Here is a 21,186-nt window from a genome sequence, read left to right as displayed (position 1 = left end):
TAGGAGCTCTTCTGCCCTGGAGTCCAGCTTGGGAAAACTAACACAAGAGGAACCGAAAGGGAAAGAATGGAAGCAGATAATACAAGACAATATAGAGAAATTAGTGGCGATGGGAGAGTAACAAACAAATCAATATCTGCGGGTTCAAGTTAGTTTGGATGCATTAACTACACAACTAAATGATCTTAGTGTGCAACTTAAAGATGTTATATTCAAATCACATGAGAAAATACAACGGATCATGGAAAAAGTACTGGAAATGGGAAAGCAACAAGCAAATTGATATTTACAAATCCAAATCAGCTGGGAAATCTAATTCAACAGACAAATGAGTCTAATATGCAACAAACAGGAGAGGATCAACAAAAGAGCAAAGAAATGGAAGATAAATCCAAAATACTGGAGATAGGACAAAACAAACAATTGGAAGAGACAATGTTAATGGAGATAGCTTGGAAGATAAAGACTCAAAAGTCACCAGATCAGAAAAGAGAAGAAATACTTCGAATAATTGATGCAGATTGGATTGATCAAGTGAAGGAAGAAGAAATACTTCAACCAACTGACATAGTTTGGAATGATCAAGTGAAGGAGATGACTCATCAAGATGTTGATTTAGCAAGAAGAGTGAATACGTTAAACTGTGATCTGTTAAGAGGAACTCATGTGAAATTTATTAGAAAAAAAAAGGAAAGTTAAAGTCTAGAGAAGAGAAGAGATTTGGCAGACCTGTGGATATTTAGGTTGGAGACAAGAGAATAGATAAAAAGAAAGACAGTAATGTGTTAATTTTGTATGTTAGAAATTAAAGCTTATTAGATGTCAATGAGAATTTATATAAGTTTTATAGGTGATATGTAATATGTATAAAAATTTTAGTTAGTTTGATATTAATAGATGTTAGAATTTTAGAGGATAATTTTAATGAATTAGAATTAATTTTAGGTGATTGTTTTGGATGTTTACTTATATGTTTATGTATTTAGTCATGAGGATATATTAATTTTGGATGTTATAGATAGAGAAATGATATATGTAATTATTAGGATATTAAAAGTTATAATTTAGTATGTTAGATATTGGATTATAATTTTTGTGAGGATTTTATATGCTAGATATTGGAAAGACACGAAGATCCCAATGAAAGAAGAATTAACAGAGAAAATAATGAATGTGGTGGAAATGGACAGATTTTTAGAGAGCTTGGATCAACAGTGAAACCAATATAGATTGAGTAATGAAAATAATTATTTTATGTTTGGTTGAAAATAAAGTTGTAGAAGTATAAGATAGGGCATTTAGATTAATGTATTATATATATGATATATTATTTATGATATGATATGATAAATGATATTAAGAGGCTAACGTAGAAGAGGAACTGGATTAGGAAATATGTAATGATTTATTAGTTATAGTGATATATGATTATCTTGCACCCTCTAATATTGTGTTTATGTCTTGTATGTCTTGTATTTTGTGTTATGTGTGCTTGTTATTTTGTTTTTGGAAAAATTAAAAAAAAATTAATTAAAAAAAAAGTTACCCAAGATGTGCCCAGTGACCATTTACTACAGTCACAAACATCAACCAGTCCATCTTCCCAATTTTGCAATGCTAATTTAGCCCCAATACTGGGATAAGAAACCCTGCTCTCCATTGAGACCTAAACAAATATAATTAGAGTTACTGAGAAACTCCTAAGGTATTGAGGCTCCATCTCTATTGGCTGTGTGTATGAAATGGCAACCAGCAAGTTTTGAAAGAGCCCTCCCCTTTGGAGCCATGTGGGCGGGGGTGAGGTTAATGGAGAGGGAGGAGCCGCTTGCACTCTGCAGGAAGGCTCTCTGCAAAACGTAGTGTACCGCCCCACCTGTAGCCACACCTCTGCTCAGGGGCTCCAAGTGTCTTACTGTTCCTTTGTAAGGGTAACCTCTTCCAGGGCTCCAGGGCTATTTCCAGGGCTGTTTTGAGGTTTTTGGTAGTGTTTTGGGCTGCCAGCCAGCACAGAGGAAAAGGTGTGTGTGACTTTCAGTTCCCCCCACCCAGTTTGCATTGAGACAAATCCGCAGATAAAAAATCCGTGGATAAAAAGGCTGCAACTGTACTGAGAATCTGCAAGTCCAGACTCCAAGAGGGTCGCAGCTGGAGAACTCAGCAGAAGATGGGTGAGAAGTCAGCACTGGCCTTGGCAAGCTTCAGGCCCACAGCCAGCTGCACATGAATCTCCCAAGCTGCTTGTTGTCTGAGGCAGAAGGGGAAATCTCCACTCTGCCATTAGGGGGGTCAACACGGACAGCAAAGCCAGCTTACATTCCATCTACTCATCACTGCAAACACAAGCTTTTTTCCATTGCTGGAATTCTGCTGCTGCTGGAAGACAGTCCTGGGCTGAGTCTCTCCACACATGCAACCCTCTTTTCCTTCTCAAACAAGCCTTTCAATTCTGGTGACCAACAAAAGGAGACTTTACAGGAATTTCCAAAGGCCTGATGTGGTCAACTTCTGAAGGAGAGGCACTCCTTCATTGAATTAAGGGCAGATGGCTGGGGCTCTTGTTCCTTCTAGAGTAGGGAAAGACACTCACATGTCTTTAGCCAGCGGCACCCGTCTTGGCACCACAAAAGCATGTAGGCAGGCCAAAGCCTCCCCACTGGCTGCCTTTGCCCAGCCTTCCTCACAAATGCTAAATTAGGGGTACTGCAACGCTTTGAGTGAGGCACAGAAGGACACCCCCAAAGCAAATCCCTTGGCAGGAGATGCATCTGGCTGCCAAGTATACCCAAGGGATTCCCAACAGTATTCCCTGGTAGGCAGCAGCAAAAGCAAAAACATGACATGACAGCCCCGTTCTCACAACATATCCAAGTTGAAAGAAAGCAGGTTGAGGGGGTAGCAGGATCACAGTTTCAGACCTGTCAAAGGATAAACACATATTCACTTGAATATCTGCAAGGAATCAAAACAGGTACATCTATGGAGGTGCAAGGCTTTCGCCACATAATTGGAAACCCTAGAAAAACAGTGATCCCAAATCACAAGGAGATAGTCCTACGTGTGCATTATTGTACTGACAGTCTTCCCCTCCATTCGCTCTGTATACATCATGAGATGAGGCCTTGTGGGCTATCTTAGTACAATGTGAACTTCACCTGTACAAGAACGGTGGGGGGGGGGGCACGTGTCCTTATGCTGCTTTAACAGCTGCTTTTTAATTATTAGCCGGATCAGCTTCATCCATTCATTATTCAGGACTGTCAATGCAAAAGGCACTTGTCAGAGTTGCAAAAGCAAAATGGGGAAGCCTTTGCTGTACAGAGCAGACAGTCTAAAGTCAGCAGGAGGGACAAAAGGAGGGTGTGACAGAAGGAGGGTAAGTTCAAAAAAATGTTAGGAATGTTAAGGGTCTAGACAGAGTTAGTTGATCCGTCATCTATTGATTCACCCATTTTCTGACTGTGAAAAGTTCTGCAGCTTATAAACTTAAAAGCATATCAAATAATCAAATACCAAAGGCAACCCCCCATAAAGTCCAGGGGCAGAACCTATCTGATAAAGAAGACAGACAGCGCAAAGCAGTACTGTGATGGGCCTCAAAACTGTAGAGTCCCCAATAACGAGCGAGGAGTTGCACAGACTCTTCCCAGAGCTGCAGGGCCTTTGACTCCAGAAGCAACAGGACCCTCAGTGCACCCCACAAGCATAACATAACAAACATAACAGGGCCAGCTCAGAGGTGGCTTGTTTTGCACAGTCGCTCTGCTCCTGCAAAATAGCTGCTTGCTCTACCTTGAAATACACATTGCTGCAAACTGCAGTGTCAATTTGCAAACAAGAGGGGGTGGGAGAGGAAAGGTACATATCTGAGTAAGAATTAATGAACCTCAGGAAGGTTCTTTCACCTGGGGGGGAACTGAGTCATCCTACAAATTTCAAAACTGCAAAAGAAACAAATTGGCCAAGTGTCCAGGACTTATGTGGTGGCTTTGGGTCCAATCCTATCCAACTTTCCAGCTCCAGTGTAGCCACAATGCAGCCCCGAGGTAAGGGAACAAATGTTCCCATACCTTGAGGAAGCCCCAATGACTACCCTTCCACCGCAGGATGCAGGGCACACCCCACTGGCACAACTGCACCAGCACTGGAGAACTGGATAGGATTGAGCCCTTTGTCAATTACGATCATTGCCTGTTGCAGTGCCAACACACTTGATCAGACTGGTTACAGCAGACCATACGCATCACCTGAAAGCAACCAAAATGCAGTGCATGATCCTCTCTCTCCATTAACAACAATAATCATTTTTTCCTAGAAAAGGGAAACCAAGACGGAGACCTCCAGGCCAAAATGTGTGTTCTGTGGGTACTATTTGGACAAGCGTTGCTCATCTATCTCCATGCAGGACCAGCTGTTTCTCCACCCAATGGGCCCCAGAGAAAGTTGCCTCTGTAAATTAACCCCCACTTCCAGATTTTAGCTGGGATTTTTTCGCATGGTGTTGCCTGGAGCCAGACTCACCAGTCAAACCCAAACAGGGAGACAATCTCCGCTTTGGCTGCTGGGAATGCAGCAAGGAGCCTGCTGTCCTCGAGCAAGAAAGATAATTATTTAAAGTTTAAATTCATTATAAATAATCTGGAGAGAAAGGCAGCCTCAGAGGCAAGAGGGGAGTGCTCAGTTTTGCATCCTAAATGGAATCCTGTGTGGCTGTTTGGACCTCTGTTCAGGAGCAGTTTTGCCAAGTTCTTCACCAGACACCTGCTGTCAGTGCCATTTCTGTTATGGTTGAGAGAACCAAGCTCCAGAAAGCAAAGCCATTTTCCATTCCACTCTGATCAAATGCTGCAGCGGATCCCAGAATGTAGCCTGGACATGTGGGGATGTCTAAGGATGCCTGGTGTGGCCACATGCAGCCTGCTAGCCCTGTTGTAGGTCTCAGTGCACAGCAGGAGGGTCAAGTACTCAGAGATGGTAGCAGACCCTGGTCTACTTGTCTTTCGCACATGCTCCCTTTTTCTGAACACTGCAATTTCTTTACATAGAGAATTGTTCAAATATGTGGCCCCCTTTGCCACTGTCATCACAACCTACACTATAAAGTGGGGCTGTCTAGTCCAGGTATCCTTCCATTATCATAATCAGGCCTCTCTTTTCACATAAAGGGGACAGGAGAGACATCACAAGGTAACCGTTGCTCTGGAATTAGGGGCAACCGGTCCCTTCCAATTCCGCATTCCCCCACCTTAGAATCCAGGTGACTTTCGGCTTAGAAATCAATTCCTGCTAGCACATCCCAGTATTTACAGCTTCTGTGGTTGAGAGCTCATTCTGCAGCCTTTCCCTCGAATGTTGCTGTTGACATGTGAGAACAGAGAAGACCAACAGACATACAAATGCCAAAGTTCAGTGTCTGATCTGTGTGGAAGAGGATTTACATCTAGAAAAATCCTCTGGCTGCCTGACAGTTGATCCTTGACCCTCAGGAAACATTGTCTGGAGAGCTAAATCAAGGCCCTCAAATGGCTGCCTTCTTCAAATGAGAGAATTTCTGTGTGGGGGTGGGGACAGAGACGTGTGCAAGTGTTGGGAGTCGATGTGGGAAGTGTGCATGTGTATGCATGAACCTGGCATAGGAGGGTAATGTGTGGGAGGAGGGAGGAACAATGTGTGCATGCATCCATGAGGGAATGTGCTCAGTTTCCTTAAGCATTCAACGTCCCTCAGCTGCAACCCACACATGCCCTGAGTCAGGTGCCTGAAGATGCGCATCGTTGCACTAAATGCAGCCAGCAGACACAGTCATAAAATTGCTGTATTTTATGCGTATTTCTGAGTAGAGTCAGCCTACATTCTTATGCCAGCTTGGAACTCAGTCTGGGGTTCAGATCGGAGATGCCATTGCCCAGGGCTTAGTGGAGTGAAAATGCAAATTTAGGTTCAAAGCAGCCAAGACCATCAAACTGGCTTATCAAGTTTCAGGCAGCTGGCACTCCTCCAGGCAGAGATCAGGTAACAGGTGACATCATTACAGCTGAGGATAAGACTCCCAGGAGGAAGGAATTCGACCCTTTTTTGGTTCCAGCAGCCTGACCACCTCACTCAGGGACCAATCCTATCCAACTTTCCAGCACTGGTGTAGCCGCAATGCAGCCTAGAGGTAAGGGAACAAATGTTTCCATACCTTGAGAAGGCCTCTGTGACTGCCCCACCACTACAGAATGCAGCGCATGCCCTAGCTGCACAACTGCACCAGCATTGGAAAATTGTATAGGACTGGGCCCTCAGTGGGTTCTCGGGAGAAGAGGCCCTTGTGGTATGTGAGTGTAAAGAGTTGGTGCTTCTATCATCAAAGGTGCAAACAGTATTTACAGTATTTACTTAGAAACCATAAGAACTTTATTTTGATTTTAAATCTGTCTCCTCTCTGTACGTTACAAGCTCATTTCAAGTTCATTCAAAAAACTCCTGGCTAGCATTGAGTTCAACCAAGCATGGGAGAGAGTTGGCCACATCTCATCGCCATCTGCTGGCCATTTATAAGGTTGCTAGACTGCTATTTTGCCTCACTGGAATGCTCTTTCCATTTTGAATTAACCCCTTTTTGCCAAATTTGATTATCCTCATTCATTTTCTTGTTCTGTTATCTTTTTTATTTTATCAGCATTTTATAAAACTCTTTGCATATTATTCTGAGTCTGCCTTGTTAATGAAAAATCAGTAGATTGTCATGTCTCTTCACTCTGCCTGTGCTACTGTGAGAATGATTTTGATAGAGACCCCTGAGGTTCAGTATAGTTTTAGGAGGAGGGTTCTGCCCAGGGAGCCCCTCTGGCTAGCCTGATTGACTGGGCTGGTGGCAGTGGATTCAAACTACCAAGGTTTTTCCCGGTAAGCTGCATGTCCAAACAAAGGAAAGAGAGGAGAAGGGAGTAAGCACTTGGCACTGCTGCTCTAGGTCAGAATGTGGTCACTGGTAGCTCCTCTTTTGACCCTGACAGATGTGGAGGCTTGGAAGTGTGGAGACTGGAGCTTTTAGTGGCCTTTGTGCGGGAGGTCAGTGGAGCATGTACAGATGTCCAAGAATGTGCAAGGTGCTGTACAGTGCCAGGTGTGACAAAACCTGCTTTAGCTAACCTGCAGCTCAGGGAGATTTGCAAGAAGCCTTTATCATGAGTGCAGGAGCGTTCAGACAATCAAGAGCCCCTTCAAGGACTACAGTCCAACCCCAGATGGATTATGGGAGGTTTCCAATTGTGCAGTTTCACAAACTGCTGCTGCTGTGGTGGGAAGATTCTGCCACTTCGGTCCAGGCGCTTGTTCTATGAAAAGGGGAATTATGGAGCTTAAAGTGCTAATTCAGAAGAATTAATTGATCAGCTTATTATTGCAGATTAAGCTGGGGATGTGTAAATAGGAGTTTAATTGGAGAGGACCTTTTATCAGAGGGCACGCCATTCTGATGTCACTGCTGAAAGCAGAACCTCAATCCTTGACAATGTGTTTGGGGTCATCTTAGAAACGATTTGTCTTCCTATGGAGTCCATGAGAAAACCACTCCATTCTTTACATGCTTTTAGAACTGTGTATCATGTTTATTTCCCTCTTTATCTTGGGGCCAGAAAGAAGAGCCCATAACTGTTTGAGGCAGTCTTCCATGTCAGGTCTATGTTCTGGATAAGGCAGAAACACAGCCAACAAGGTGGTTCAGGAACAGGTGCAGATTGCTGGAGTCAGCAGGATCAGCAAAAACCGGTGACTGCCTCACCCTGGGTGTGGCTTAGCCTACACTGATTGGCCACGCCAACTACTTAATGTTTGGTCTGTTGAGCTTCCAGTGCAGCAGTAGGAGTGTAGTAGGAGACTACTGAACTGCTGCCAGTAACGTGGGAGGCTGGATGTGAGTATATACATGTTGATACTGACCATGGAATGAACTTAAGAACATAAGAACAGCCCCACTGGATCAGGCCATAGGCCCATCTAGTCCAACTTCCTGTATCTCACAGCGGCCCACCAAGTGCCCCAGGGAGCACACCAGATAACAAGAGACCTCATCCTGGTGCCCTCCCCTGCATCTGGCATTCTGACATAACCCATTTCTAAAATCAGGAGGTTGCGCATACACATCATGGCTTGTACCCCATAATGGATTTTTCCTCCAGAAACTTGTCCAATCCCCTTTTAAAGGCGTCTAGGCTAGACGCCAGCACCACATCCTGTGGCAAGGAGTTCCACAGACCGACCACACGCTGAGTAAAGAAATATTTTCTTTTGTCTGTCCTAACCCGCCCAACACTCAATTTTAGTGGATGTCCCCTGGTTCTGGTATTATGTGAGAGTGTACAGAGCATCTCCCTATCCACTCTGTCCATTCCCTGCATAATTTTGTATGTCTCAATCATGTCCCCCCTCAGGCGTCTCTTTTCTAGGCTGAAGAGGCCCAAACGCCGTAGCCTTTCCTCATAAGGAAGGTGCCCCAGCCCCGTAATCATCTTAGTCACTCTCTTTTGCACCTTTTCCATTTCCACTATGTCTTTTTTGAGATGCGGCGACCAGAACTGGACACAATACTCCAGGTGTGGCCTTACCATAGATTTGTACAACGGCATTATAATACTAGCCATTTTGTTCTCAATACCCTTCCTAATGATCCCAAGCATAGAATTGGCCTTCTTCACTGCCGCCACACATTGGGTCGACACTTTCATCGACCTGTCCACCACCACCCCAAGATCTCTCTCCTGATCTGTCACAGACAGCTCAGAACCCATCAGCCTATATCTAAAGTTTTGATTTTTTTGCCCCAATGTGCATGACTTTACACTTACCGACATTGAAGCGCATCTGCCATTTTGCTGCCCATTCTGCCAGTCTGGAGAGATCCTTCTGGAGCTCCTCACAATCACTTCTGGTCTTTACCACTCGGAAAAGTTTGGTGTCATCTGCAAACTTAGCCACTTCACTGCTCAACCCTGTCTCCAGGTCATTTATGAAGAGGTTGAAAAGCACCGGTCCCAGGACAGATCCTTGGGGCACACCACTTTTCACCTCTCTCCATTGTGAAAATTGCCTATTGACACCCACTCTCTGCTTCCTGGCCTCCAACCTTTGACTGTGTATCTTGGAAAGCTGATTTGGATTTGTTGTTTATGGACTGACTGCTCATCGTGCTGACTAGGAACGTTTACTGATTATTCTACTTGTGATAACCCTTGCTCTGAAATATAACCACTGCATTCAAAGAACTCTGCTGGTGTGTGCTGTTTTGTGTGCCTGCTCATCCAAGATTCCATACAACTCTTTACCAGACAAAGGGTTGCAACTCTAACAAAGGTTATGGGCCCAGCAACTGCAGAATTGGTGGGCTGGTGAGCTACAAGAGCTACTGTTGCTGTTGCTGTTAAAGCTACAGGAGGCTACAACTCGAGAGAGCATGGAGATGAGTGCAGTCACAGCCTCTGGGTTCCTGACAACCCGGTTAAATGGACATAACTATGCCACTTGGTCTCGCAAGGTTACATTGCTACTGAAGCGTGAGGCCCTGTGGAATGTGGTAGTTGCTCCACCAGATTTGGGAGCCCTCAATGAGGAAGATGATGCAGAACTTATACAGGCCTACCACAGGGACAATGAAAAGGCTCTGTGTATTATTGGCCTGACTTTGGAGGATCAGCAGCTGGTCCGTATAGATGGACTAACCTCAGCAAAGGACTGCTGGGATGCCCTACGGGCTATTTATGTAAGGGACAGTGTCGGTGCATAGATACACCTAATGCAAAAATTGCTCCGGGCTCGCCTCCAAACAGGAGGAAACATGCTTAATCACCTGGAGTTTATGAAATGAACTCTAAAGGAACTCCAAGAACATGAGCTAATATTTACTGACCTTTAGCAAGTGTACATCATTCTGTGCTCACTAGATGAAAGCTATGACCAATTTATAGCAAACCTGGAAGTGATGCCATGAGCAGAATTGACAATACCCAGCCTTACCAGTTGACTCCTTGATGAGGAAAGGAGGAGACAAGACAACAGAGTGCTTTGAGATAACAAGCAGCATTCCTCAGCTCAGCACAAAGTGAAAGCAGCTGTGGAATGTGACCTTGACCCTGTTGAGTCTGCAAAGGCTTATGCTGTGAAAAGATGTTTTCGATGCCAAAGCACTTCTCACCTAATTAAGGACTGTCTTTCCAAGAAAGGCAAGAAACCCCTGCGTTCTGGCAAAGGAGGAGGGGTGAATTTGACAGTCACCAAAGAAACAAAGGACTGTGTTGATTGCTTTGTAATTGATAGTGGGGCCAGGCAAACATTTCCAATAGCAAGGGACTGTTTAAAACGTTTGAGGCAGTGAACAACCAGTGTGTCACGCTTGCTGATGGAGTCACTGCCAATGTATGTGGGAAAGGAAAGGTCTTTCTACCTATACTGAACAGAACCCTTGAAATGGTTTATGTGCCTAACCTCACTTATAAACTCCTGTCTGTTGCTGCATTGACAAGGCAAGGATACACTCTGACATTCACTGAGAAGGAGTGTGTGATAAAGAAGGATGCTAGGCATGTGGCCACTGCTGAACTGCGTGGTGAGTTGTATCTGTTCAGCACCACTTCAAAGGCAACTGTGGGGTCTGTGTTTACTCATGAGCCAGCGCATAAAGACTGTATTCATAAGTTACATCGTCAACTTGGTCATGCGTGTTTCCCAGCCCTCAGAAAGACTGTTGAACATTCTGAAGGGATAAAATTAAAACCCTGTGGCCTATACCTGAACTGTGAGGTGTGCAAAGCTGTGAAGTCCAAGGCTGCACCCACCAGGAAGCCTGGTAATTATGAAACTAAAGAGGTCCTGGACCTAATCTTCATGGACTTGATTGGGCCATTCTCTCCCAGCATGGGGGGAGCAAGATTTGTATTGTCCATTGAGGATCATTTTTCTCGTTATGCTTTCTGTTATCTGATGCAAACAAAGGCAGAGACAAGCCAGACTGTAGAGTACTGGCTTAAGTTTGTGAAAAGAAAGACAAGCAAGCTGCCAAAAACCATCATTACTGATCGGGGAGGAGAATTTGTTAATCTGAAGTTTGAAAGGTTACTAAAAGACAGTGGCATTGAACATCGCTTGACAGCCCCGTACCGACCGCAGCACAATGCACATTGTGAAAGGCGGGGCCAGACATTACAAAATATGGCTTTCTGTATGATAAAGGACAGTGGGTTACCCTTTAAGTATTGGGGCGAAGCAATGATGTGCACTTAGCATACTTTAAATGCAATCTGGAATTCTGGTACTGGACAGATACCGTACAAGCTCCGGCACGGGAGGACACCCTCTCTGGACTATTTACATGTGTTTGGTGTCCCCGCATATGTCCATATCCCTAAAGCACTGAGACGCAAAGGGCAACAAAAGAGCAGGAAAATGTATTTCCTTGGTTACGATGCAAACCATAAGGCTTACAGGTTTGGGTATTTGCACTCTAAGGCCACTGTGATCAGTGCGAGTGCAAAGTTCTTGGAAGATACTACGGGGTGGGAACGTTTAGGCCCCTGTGTCTCCACTTCCTACCCGATGATAGACCACAATGGAAAACAACCATAGAAAACTGTCCCTGTTAAAGGGAAATCACCTAAAAGGCAACTTCCAACACTGAAGGAGGAGCCTATGGAAAGCAAGACATCCCTTGATATGGATGTAAGTAGACCCCAACCTGAGCTTGAGCCTGAAACACCAGCTACACAACCTGAGGAGGAGGAAATCACTATACCTCGTAGATCAACTAGGGAAAGGAAGGAACCTGACCGGTTTAAACCAGGGACTGTTTGTCAGGCATTCGTTGAACCTTCCTCCTACGACTCCATAAAGGACATGCCCGTAGAGGAACAAGCAGCCTGGAAAGATGCCATGAACTCTGAATTAAAATCCATGTCTGAATTGGATGTTTATGAAGAGACTGATCTCCCACTTGGGGAAAAGGCGATTGGGTGTAAATGGGTTTTCAAAGTAAAAAGGGATGCAAATTTTCAAACCAAGTGCAAGGCTAGGTTAGTTGCACAAGGGTTTGGGCAAGATGCAACTGACTATGACGAACTGTTTGCACCTACCCTTCGAAACAGTTCACTGTATAGTGCTCTGGTAATAGCGGCAAAGGAGGATTATGTGATCAGACATCTTGATATAAAAACTGCTTATTTGCATGCACCTCTAAGACATACCATTTACATGCGAAAACCTACAGGAACTCCTGAAAATGATAAGAAATTCTGGTTACTTAAGAAGAGTCTATATGGGCTCAAGCAATCAGGGTTTGAATGGAACCAATGCCTTTCTAAGACACTGAAAGACGAAGGTTTCCACCAAGGTATAGCTGACCCATGTGTGTTTACCAGGGGTAAAGGCCAGCAAAAATGCATAGTACTATGTTTCGTGGATGATTTAGCTATACTGTGCAAAACAACAGAACAAGCAGATGAACTAGTTGAGGTACTGAGAAAAAGGTTTACGTTAAGGGACATGGGTAAGATATGCAAATATGTTGGGGTGGAAATTACGGAGGTGTCTAACGGCTATAAGATCTCGCAAAGAGAAAAAATAGCCCTATTGCTAAAGAAATTCAACATGGAGCAATGTAATGGGGTGAAGACTCCTATGGTGACTGGTTTTGATAAAGATAATACACCCAGTCCCATGTTCGATACCACAATGTACAAGTCATTACTGGGGAGTCTGATGTACCTTAGCCAATGGACGAGGCCAGACATCGCTATGGCGTGCAATTTGTTAGCCAGAGCGTCAAACCAACCCACGCAGAGACATTGGCTAGCAGCAAAGCATATATTAAGGTACCTGAAACAGACAATAGACATGTCCTTGTACCTAGAACCTAAGGGTGATCTGAGACTCACCGCATATGTAGATGCAAGCTTTGCCACAGACACTGAAACTAGGCAATCTACCTCGGGAATGGCACTGTTTCTAGCTGGAGCCTTAATCGGGTGGAAAACTGTGAAACAAAGACATGTGTCTTTGTCAACATGTGAATCGGAATTTGCTGCACTGAGTCTAATGTGCACCGAGCTTATTTGGCACAACCAACTGCAAATGGATCTTGGCATACAAGTGCCAAAACCCATTAACGTGATGGAAGACAATCAGGCGGCCATACAGATGGCTACGACACCTGGCGTAAGGGGGAGATCGAAACACACTGATGTGCGCTTCCATAATGTAAAGCAATGTGTTTCTGATGGTCTTATCTCCCTGACCTACTGCGAGTCCAGCCAAAACGTGGCGGACGCACTAACAAGTGCAATCCACAATTAAGCATCAAGAAAACTGTATGATGCTGGGGCTAAGGGTCTGAGCAGGATAAATGTCCTGAACCAAGGAGGAGGATGTCAGGTCTATGTTCTGGGTAAGACAGAAACACAGCCAACTAGGTGGTTCAGGAACAGGTGCAGATTGCTGGAGTCAGCAGGATCAGCAAACACCTGTGACTGCCTCACCCTGGGTGTGGCTTAGCCTACACTGATTGGCCACTCCAACTACTTAATGTTTGGTCTACTGAGCTTCCAGTGCAGCAGTAGGAATGTAGTAGGAGACTACTGAACTGCTGCCAGTAACGTGGGAGGCTGGATGTGAGTATATACATGTTGATACTGACCATGGAATGAACTTTGACTGTGTATCTTGGAAAACCGATTTGGATTTGTTTATGGACTGACTGCTCATCGTGCTGACTAGGACTGTTTACTGATTACTCTACCTGTGATAACCCTTGCTCTGAAATATAACCACTGCATTCAAAGAACTCTGCTGGTGTGTGCTGTTCTGTGTGCCTGCTCATCCAAGGTTCCATACAACTCTTTACCAGACAAAGGGTTGCAACTCTAACAGGCAGGACTCTGCCCAACTGACTTTAGTCCACTGACTGGTGTTCTGGGCATTTAGTGAAAAAGCCCTGGGATGAGGGGCAACAAACTGGCTCTTACATTTAAGCTTTATAAAATTAAAATTAAACACTTGCCAAAGCAATAAGTTCACCTGTATCTGCATTTTGACTGTTGTGTGTATATTCCCACCCCTCAGGACCCTCACGGCAACCCCCTCCCCTGTCCAGATCGTGATACAGTTGCAAGGAAGTTTACAAGGAGCACGAATGATGATGTTGCTGCAACACTGCCTAATGTGCAGATGTGACTCGGCACTATCCACACTGACTGAGCGCACAGCCAGTGCTCTACCACAAGGCATACTCCAGCCTGCCTCTCGAGCAATAAGGCAGCCTGCTTTGGCCTGAGGACAGAAGGGTGAACTTGCTTAACCTACCTGCCTACAGGCATTAGCAGGAAAGTGTCTGTGGGGGAAATGCAATGTGGAACATCCACTCGTCTGCCATACCCAAAACGCTCACAGGTCACGAAAGGGAAAAGCAGACTTGGGAATAGCTCTGCTTGGAGAGCACAAGGCCAAAAACATCCAGGGAAGGCACATGAATTTTTAAAGTTATTTTCTAATTTTAACAAGCACCTGCCATGAACAAGCAGCCCAGTTCTGGACAGGGAGGTGAACCGTCAGGGAGTTTATAAATAGTTGGGCTTGAATCACTCCTGAGAAGAAAAGGTAGGTGGGTGGGTGGGTGGGTGGGACGGGGACAACGACAAAATGTTCCTAGACTGGAGGAAGGAAAATATGCAAGGTTCGGGGCAGCTGAGGTCAGGCAATCAGAAGCTGCATCTACACCCCACATGTATACTCAGGCTTTTCCAGTGCTGCTCCTTACTGACAGAAGCAGAATCTGGGGTGCTCTGGGGTTCTAGGTACTTTTGAAAGTCAAGGCTAGTGTCAGCTGCAATGCCTAATTTTCAGACTCAAAACCCCAAAGTGGTACAGCTGGCTGCAACCCCTCACTTTTGAAATGACATATAGTTGGTGGGTGCTCAGGAATCCCTTAGACAACCCAAGCCCCTGAATCCCCCCTTGTCACCCTCTTAAAATATAGCCGGCAGTGGCAAGGACTCCTCCACTCTTCCTCGGCGCTTCGCTGGGCACGACAAGGGCTCTCTGTCTTCCTTATCCCCGCTTTCACCCTTGACGCCTGGGACAGGTGTCGGAAAGAGGATTAGCCGCTCCTGGCCACCGTCACCCTCTCTGTCTCTCTCTTTCCTTTCCCAAGTTGTGTAGTAACCTTGAGGACATGATCGAAGGACACCCATTTCCATCGAGAAGCTTGTGGATGAATCACAAGCTTCTACTTCAACACAATGAAGCCACAACCTTGGGGCTGATTAAAGCAATCCAGCTTCCCGCAATAGACTGCACCCCCTGCATCATCTCTCGCAAATGGGCTTGTAGAGGAATGGGTTTCCAGGCGACCTGCCTGAATCCTAATCACATCTCTGATCCGAGGTGAAGCGACCTAAGAAGCTGACAAGCAGACATTTGCAGAAAGGAGGAGATCCATGACCAGGATACACTGAAGCTGACAGCTCAGCTGCCTTTCCCCAATATAACAACAAGCAGAAGCACAAGGCAAGCCTGCAAATCAGTGCCAAAAGCAGGTCTCACTCAGAGGCCAAGCAACCAGGTAGCAATCCTGACACCTAGAAAGCACTTCTAACGGATATGCTGCAGTGACTACAGTGATTCCACTAACCTTCCCACCAATCTTGCATGGGAGGCTATGCTGTAAACATAGGGTTCGGTGCAGGTTTTCTGTGGTTTGACGATTTGTTTCATGGGGGGGGGGGCTCTCAATCCATGACATCCCACAACAAACTGTAAGAGTCCTGCACCTGTCTCACCTATTGCAATTTGTGCAAACTCTGCCTTAGTCATCTTGAGAAAATGGCCTTGTGTTTAAGGGGTGAGGCTAGCAGACCAAAGGGATTCCTGGGAATCCACTCTCGGGCAGTGGATTCTGGAATTAGTTTTCGGTCAGCCATCCATGTATTCTGATGAAGGCTTGGCCTGGAAAGGCTCCAGGAAGGTAGGCTCACATTTCTCCTTGGGCAAAATTGGATGGTGGGGGAGGAGGGTCAAGAAAGAAGCACAGAGGAGGGGAGAGGAGGCTTCAATTGTCTCAACTGGTGCCACAATAGCACAGATTACACTTGGAATTTCATTTGGAGCTTGGTGTCACACCATCCATCACTGGCACCAGCACAGATGGACGTTACATAATCAAATGAGCTGCTGCCCAAGGCAAGCTGGACCCTCACAAACACTTTTGTGGCTCCAGGTCTGTGCAGGCAATTTGCTGAACTGTGATATGTTAAGTGGCCCCAAGCACAAAGGGAGGGGGGAATCTCCCTCCCCCCCCCTTGGTGAGAGTCTGGCTGCATCCAGCTGAGGCCAGCCAGGCACAGTGGTCACCACAGGCAACTCACTTTACGTACGTACCCCTCTCACACCTCCATGTTCTACCTTGGTGGATACCTTGGTTCTACCTTCAGTGTGATAAGAGGGCTGGTGTCCTTTGAGGTTCCAGGTGGTTAAGCTAAAGAGGGGGGCAGCTGACTGGTGTTCCAAGCACATCCCCAAAGGCCAGTAACTACAGGGCTCAGAGGAAAAGATACTATAGCAGGGGTCAGCAACCTGTGGCCCATGGGTTGAATCTGGTCTGCCACCCGAAATCATCTGGCCCATAGTCCCAAAAAGATATATCCACTCAGTTCATGGTCATCCTAAAAAAAGAACTGAAGTGTGCAATTCCATCTCTGTAAGGTTTAGTGTAAGCTGACCAAGCACAGAAGCTTCCACTGATTGTCAATGTCTGGGCAGGTGTCTCTCCGTGCCATGCCCATCTCTTTCTTCTTAGCAGTACGGCCTAATCGGGAGGTTCAAGTATGCATATCAAACATGCATGTGTTCTTATTGACAGACCTGATGTCTGGCACCTGTGTGGAAGAAGATTGACAAACCCTGCACTACAGGCCAACATGGGGTGGGCAAGTTACATAGTTCCCTGCATGCTGGGGACAGCAGGCTATCCCCTCTGAACTTGGTACCTCTCAAAAAAGGAGTCCCTAATCTCCCAGACATGAAGCCATCAACCACTCCAGCTATTGGTGGCTTCTCTGAAGGTCTCTGGTTGGGGAGGCCAGAAGCATGAGAGGAGGCTAATCACTGAGCATGCAGCAGGAGCAGCCAGCTGAGGAGATTTGCAAGACGGGTTGTGAGGAGGGATGGGGTCCCCTAATGCTCCCAGTGATGTCACCAAGAGGGTAACGGTGTCTGACAGGGCTCATAACAGGAGCTGAAAATGACCAACCTACTCCCAAGCCTTTGGGAAAAGAAGAGTTTGGTCAGCCACGACCCAATCTGAATCAACTGCATCATAGCTTGCTCCTAATGGCACTGCTGCCCCCTGGCCATTCAATCATTGGGCTGCCCAACCCCTGGCAGCTTCTGCCTCAATAAGAACCACCTGCTGCTCCTGCCCTTGGTGTGTGTCTTTTGCTAGCCTAACCCTGGTGGGTGTCTGTTCTGCAGGATGTGACATAGATTCATACTGCCACCAAATCAACTTTCTAATTTCCGTGAAGAACTAACAAGACACAGAAAGACAGACCTGGACTGTCCAAGTCCAAAACTCCTTCCTTGAGACCAATGTGGAGGACAAGAAAGGTGTGTGACTCACAGGGACTGGAGTTCAGCACCCAGGCCCTGCTCTGCTTCAGCCTGCAGTACCTCCAATTAAAAGGTTCTCAGGTTCTCAGTGGGCAGGGCAGGGGGAGACCCTTGCTGGAAGGCACTGCTGGTCTAGAGAGGCCAACACTTTTATTTCAGTGCAAGCTCAGATGTCTGGGTACCCTACCAGAAGGGTTGTCTACAAAGAAGGCCATTCACGATCTAGACGGAACCTGGAGTTTTTATGATAAATTAGGAGACCAAATGGGTTTCAGAACATGGAAATACAGTACTCTGCTACATTTATGGCACCCACAAAAAGCTGCTGCTCTTATGTGCCAGCATACTGAATTTCCTACGGACTGCAGTAAGCCTGAAAGCCCCGCTCTATTCCAAATTATGGCAGGCGACGCTGGGAGAGGATGGGAGGAAAAAGAAAGGAGATGAAGATCTCTGTGTTTCCACACTGGTGCCTCTTCCCTTCTGCCCATGTCACAGTACCGGTGGAGAAGTGAGCAGTCTCCAATTCCCCCCATGACAGTTTTCGTTGTTCAACACAGAGCTTTACCCAACCAACAGTAGCAAGGAAAGACCCACCAAGGTCAATGTTGGCCTGGTTTCCTTCACAGTGCAAAACGCAGTGGTCAGTCAGCAGCACCTGCCTGGCACCCACAACACCCTAGCACTGTCTGATAAGCAATCATAGCCCATTCAATGCCAGAAGAGGCCACGATGCATACCTCCTGCAGCATGACACACTTCTCCGTGCACCTTGGATCACAATGACATGCACAGAACAAAAGTGATGAGAGACTGTTCAGCATCACCATTCCTGCTTACTTGTGATGCAACAGTCCACCCGGAAATGGGAGGGGACTAGAGGGCTTCCTCTCTTTACCTTACCCAGAAATGTGAACATGACAGCAACAAGAAAGAATCAAGAACAAACAGCTGGGAAGCCTGGCAAGGCTGTAGGGCTTGGTTATCTGTATACTGGGACTCGAGTCCACAGCCAATTCTGGACCCATGATTGGACAGAAGTGTGGGTGGAGTGAAGCCTGCATGTCCCCCATCAGGTCTGGCGAAATGAGGGAGCTGTGGGCAGAAAAAGGAAGCACAGTGCTCTCATCCAGTCAGGCCTGGCTCCCTTTCTCCTTCATTCCAGACTCAAGAGGAGTCAGGCTTGGACTCCAAAGGAGGCCCATACCATCCTTGGCTCAAAGAACTTGCAGCCCAAGAAAAGCCACCAACCCCACATATCACATATCCTTCAGAATTCAAGCACTGTTGGCCATTTTGTCCTCTGATCAAGGCCAGCCAGATTCTCTTCCTTCTGCCCCCTTCCCCTAGTGTTTGGCACAAATTGCTGAACCCTAAAGGCCATCCTCCTGAGGTTTCTCATGCCTCACGGCGCTCCCAGAGTTTGCTCTGCAAAATTTCATATTGGCCCACAAGAGACCGGTTTCTCCTAGCAAATGACTGCAGCTCACCACAGTGCAGGCACCATTCCATTTTCAACCAAGAGAGAAACAAAACAGACAGCAAGGACACAGTAAGAAAAGAGAACCCTCCCCCAAGCCAGTGTCAGCCTGATCCATCCAACAACCTCAACAAGCTTCTCATCCCAAGAGTCAAACACCATGAGTCTTACCTGAAGCAGCCAGTAGCACCTTCTGTGGAAAGTTGGGATGATGGAGGAATGGACATAGCAGCCGTAGAGGCACTAAAGACAGAGGGAAGAAAGAGGAGATTTGGCATTAGAGAAGGAGAACAAGCGACAGAGTGTGAGCTGCAGCTAGCTTTCTCTTGAGTTCCTCTGCTGCAGTTAGAGAAAGGCCACTCATGGATAGGGACACTTATAAAGGAAACAACATTAAATACTTTTTTATCCCACTCACTGCTGCCCTTAGAGAATTCAGCTGCCATGAGTGGGACATTTCCTACCAAAATTCTGATTATTATTGCTCCACCCCACAAACCCATCATGCCAGGCCAAGGGTGACAGGAGGCACTCCAAGCCTTGTTATGGAGTACGTGCTTGCATAATGGAGTGCAGCTCTTTAACTCTTGAGCAGGAGGCTCAAGATGAGGCTTCACGCATGAACCTCACTGCAGGACTGCTTAACCCCCTCAAATCGCACCCCCACCATTGCCCCCAGGCTAGTGCTGAAGCCACAGGCTGAGTTCTCTGCTTGTCAGTCAATCTGGCATCCAGCCATAGTGCACTTTCCGTGGTGCTGAAACACTTGTTGCCTGACCTGCATCTCTGCCACGCCTACCACAATGCCCCCCCCCCCCCGACACCTCCAGCCTGAAACCAGAGATCTTGTGATATGAAAAGCAGCAGTGCTTCATGAACTGCCCTGCAAGGTCCAACAATGGCCAGCCAGCCGCTAACGGAAATCTCACCAGAAGGGTGTCAGAAAGGTAATTTTAACCATTCATTCATTCATTGTATAACAATAACAACAACAAATTATTGCAGGATTACAGGGCTCAGGTCCATAGAGGATTAGTTCCTGAGAGACATCTGGCAAGACTTAGTATGCATGCCCTATCTATACGTGCTCTTAATAGCAAACTGTAAGCACCTCCAGGTCAGGTCTGCTGAGCACTGAAGAGGTATTGTTACTGCTGCACCATGAAAGGAGGGAGATCCAACAGAGATACTGTGATGTATATTGGCAAGATCATCTCCTTTCTCCCAAGCAGCTAATATTCAGTTGGCCAAGAAGGCAAACAAGAAAGTGAAACAAGGGAATAGCCAAACAAGAAAGTGAAGTAGCAAGACTCTGAAACTTCAATGTCAGAGCATGGAGCCAATCCAATTTTGCAATGGATTAGAATTTTCCAATAAAATTGTTCATGGAGGTTGGGACAAAAATCAAGAACAGGAATCTATTTAAAAGTTTATCTATTTTATCTATCTATTCTAATTTATCTGTTTAAAAGTTCTGCATATGATCAAGCCCACAAATGCATTTCCTACTAAGAAAGTATTTTCATTCTTCCTTGTAATCCTATCCAATTTTCCAGTGCCGTTGCTGCTGTGCTAAGGGGGCATGCACTGCATCCTGTGATAGAAAGGCAGTCACAGAGCCCTCCTCAAGGTATGGGAACATTTGTTCCCTTACCCCGAGGCTGCATTACAGCTGCACCAGTGCTGAAAGTTGGATAGGATTGGACCCTGAGACTTTAAGAAGCAGCAGACAAAGAAAAAAAAGTCTTCCTACCCACTGAAATCTGGGGAATTACATTATGTCATGAATGTTTACCCACCCTCTCTAAAAGTTTGTATGAGGGGGCTTTCAAAAAATGTGGAAAGGACAAGATACAGTGTAAAATAGATAAGAACAATACAGCAGCAAATTTAAAATAAAAACACAAAACTTGCCTTTCCCTAAGTAACTGGCAACTGAATCCTATTGGCTCTGGCTAGCAACAGAACAAAAGTTCTCCCTGTGCCTCCCTGCCCCCTTTCTCTCTTCAGACTGGTACTAACAAAATTGCTAGCACAGGTCTGGAGATACCCACAGTGGGGAGGGAGACCTGCATGGC

The 21,186-nt window shown here is 46.0% G+C and overlaps 1 protein-coding gene across 1 annotated transcript in view; it reads right to left on the bottom strand.

Annotated features, from left to right (window-relative positions):
- The window catches only part of LOC136660346 (calmodulin-binding transcription activator 1-like), a 627,764-nt gene that overhangs the window by 213,440 nt on the left and 393,138 nt on the right, over positions 1 to 21,186 (bottom strand). Inside the window, exon 4 of the mRNA XM_066637476.1 lies at positions 19,280 to 19,351. Within this exon, the coding sequence (XP_066493573.1) occupies positions 19,280 to 19,351 (72 nt within the window). The remainder of the gene's footprint in view (positions 1 to 19,279; positions 19,352 to 21,186) is intronic.

The sequence above is a fragment of the Tiliqua scincoides genome, chromosome 9 (assembly GCF_035046505.1).
Source record: "Tiliqua scincoides isolate rTilSci1 chromosome 9, rTilSci1.hap2, whole genome shotgun sequence".
NCBI lineage: Eukaryota > Metazoa > Chordata > Lepidosauria > Squamata > Scincidae > Tiliqua > Tiliqua scincoides.
This window is presented reverse-complemented; position numbering and strand designations above follow the sequence as displayed.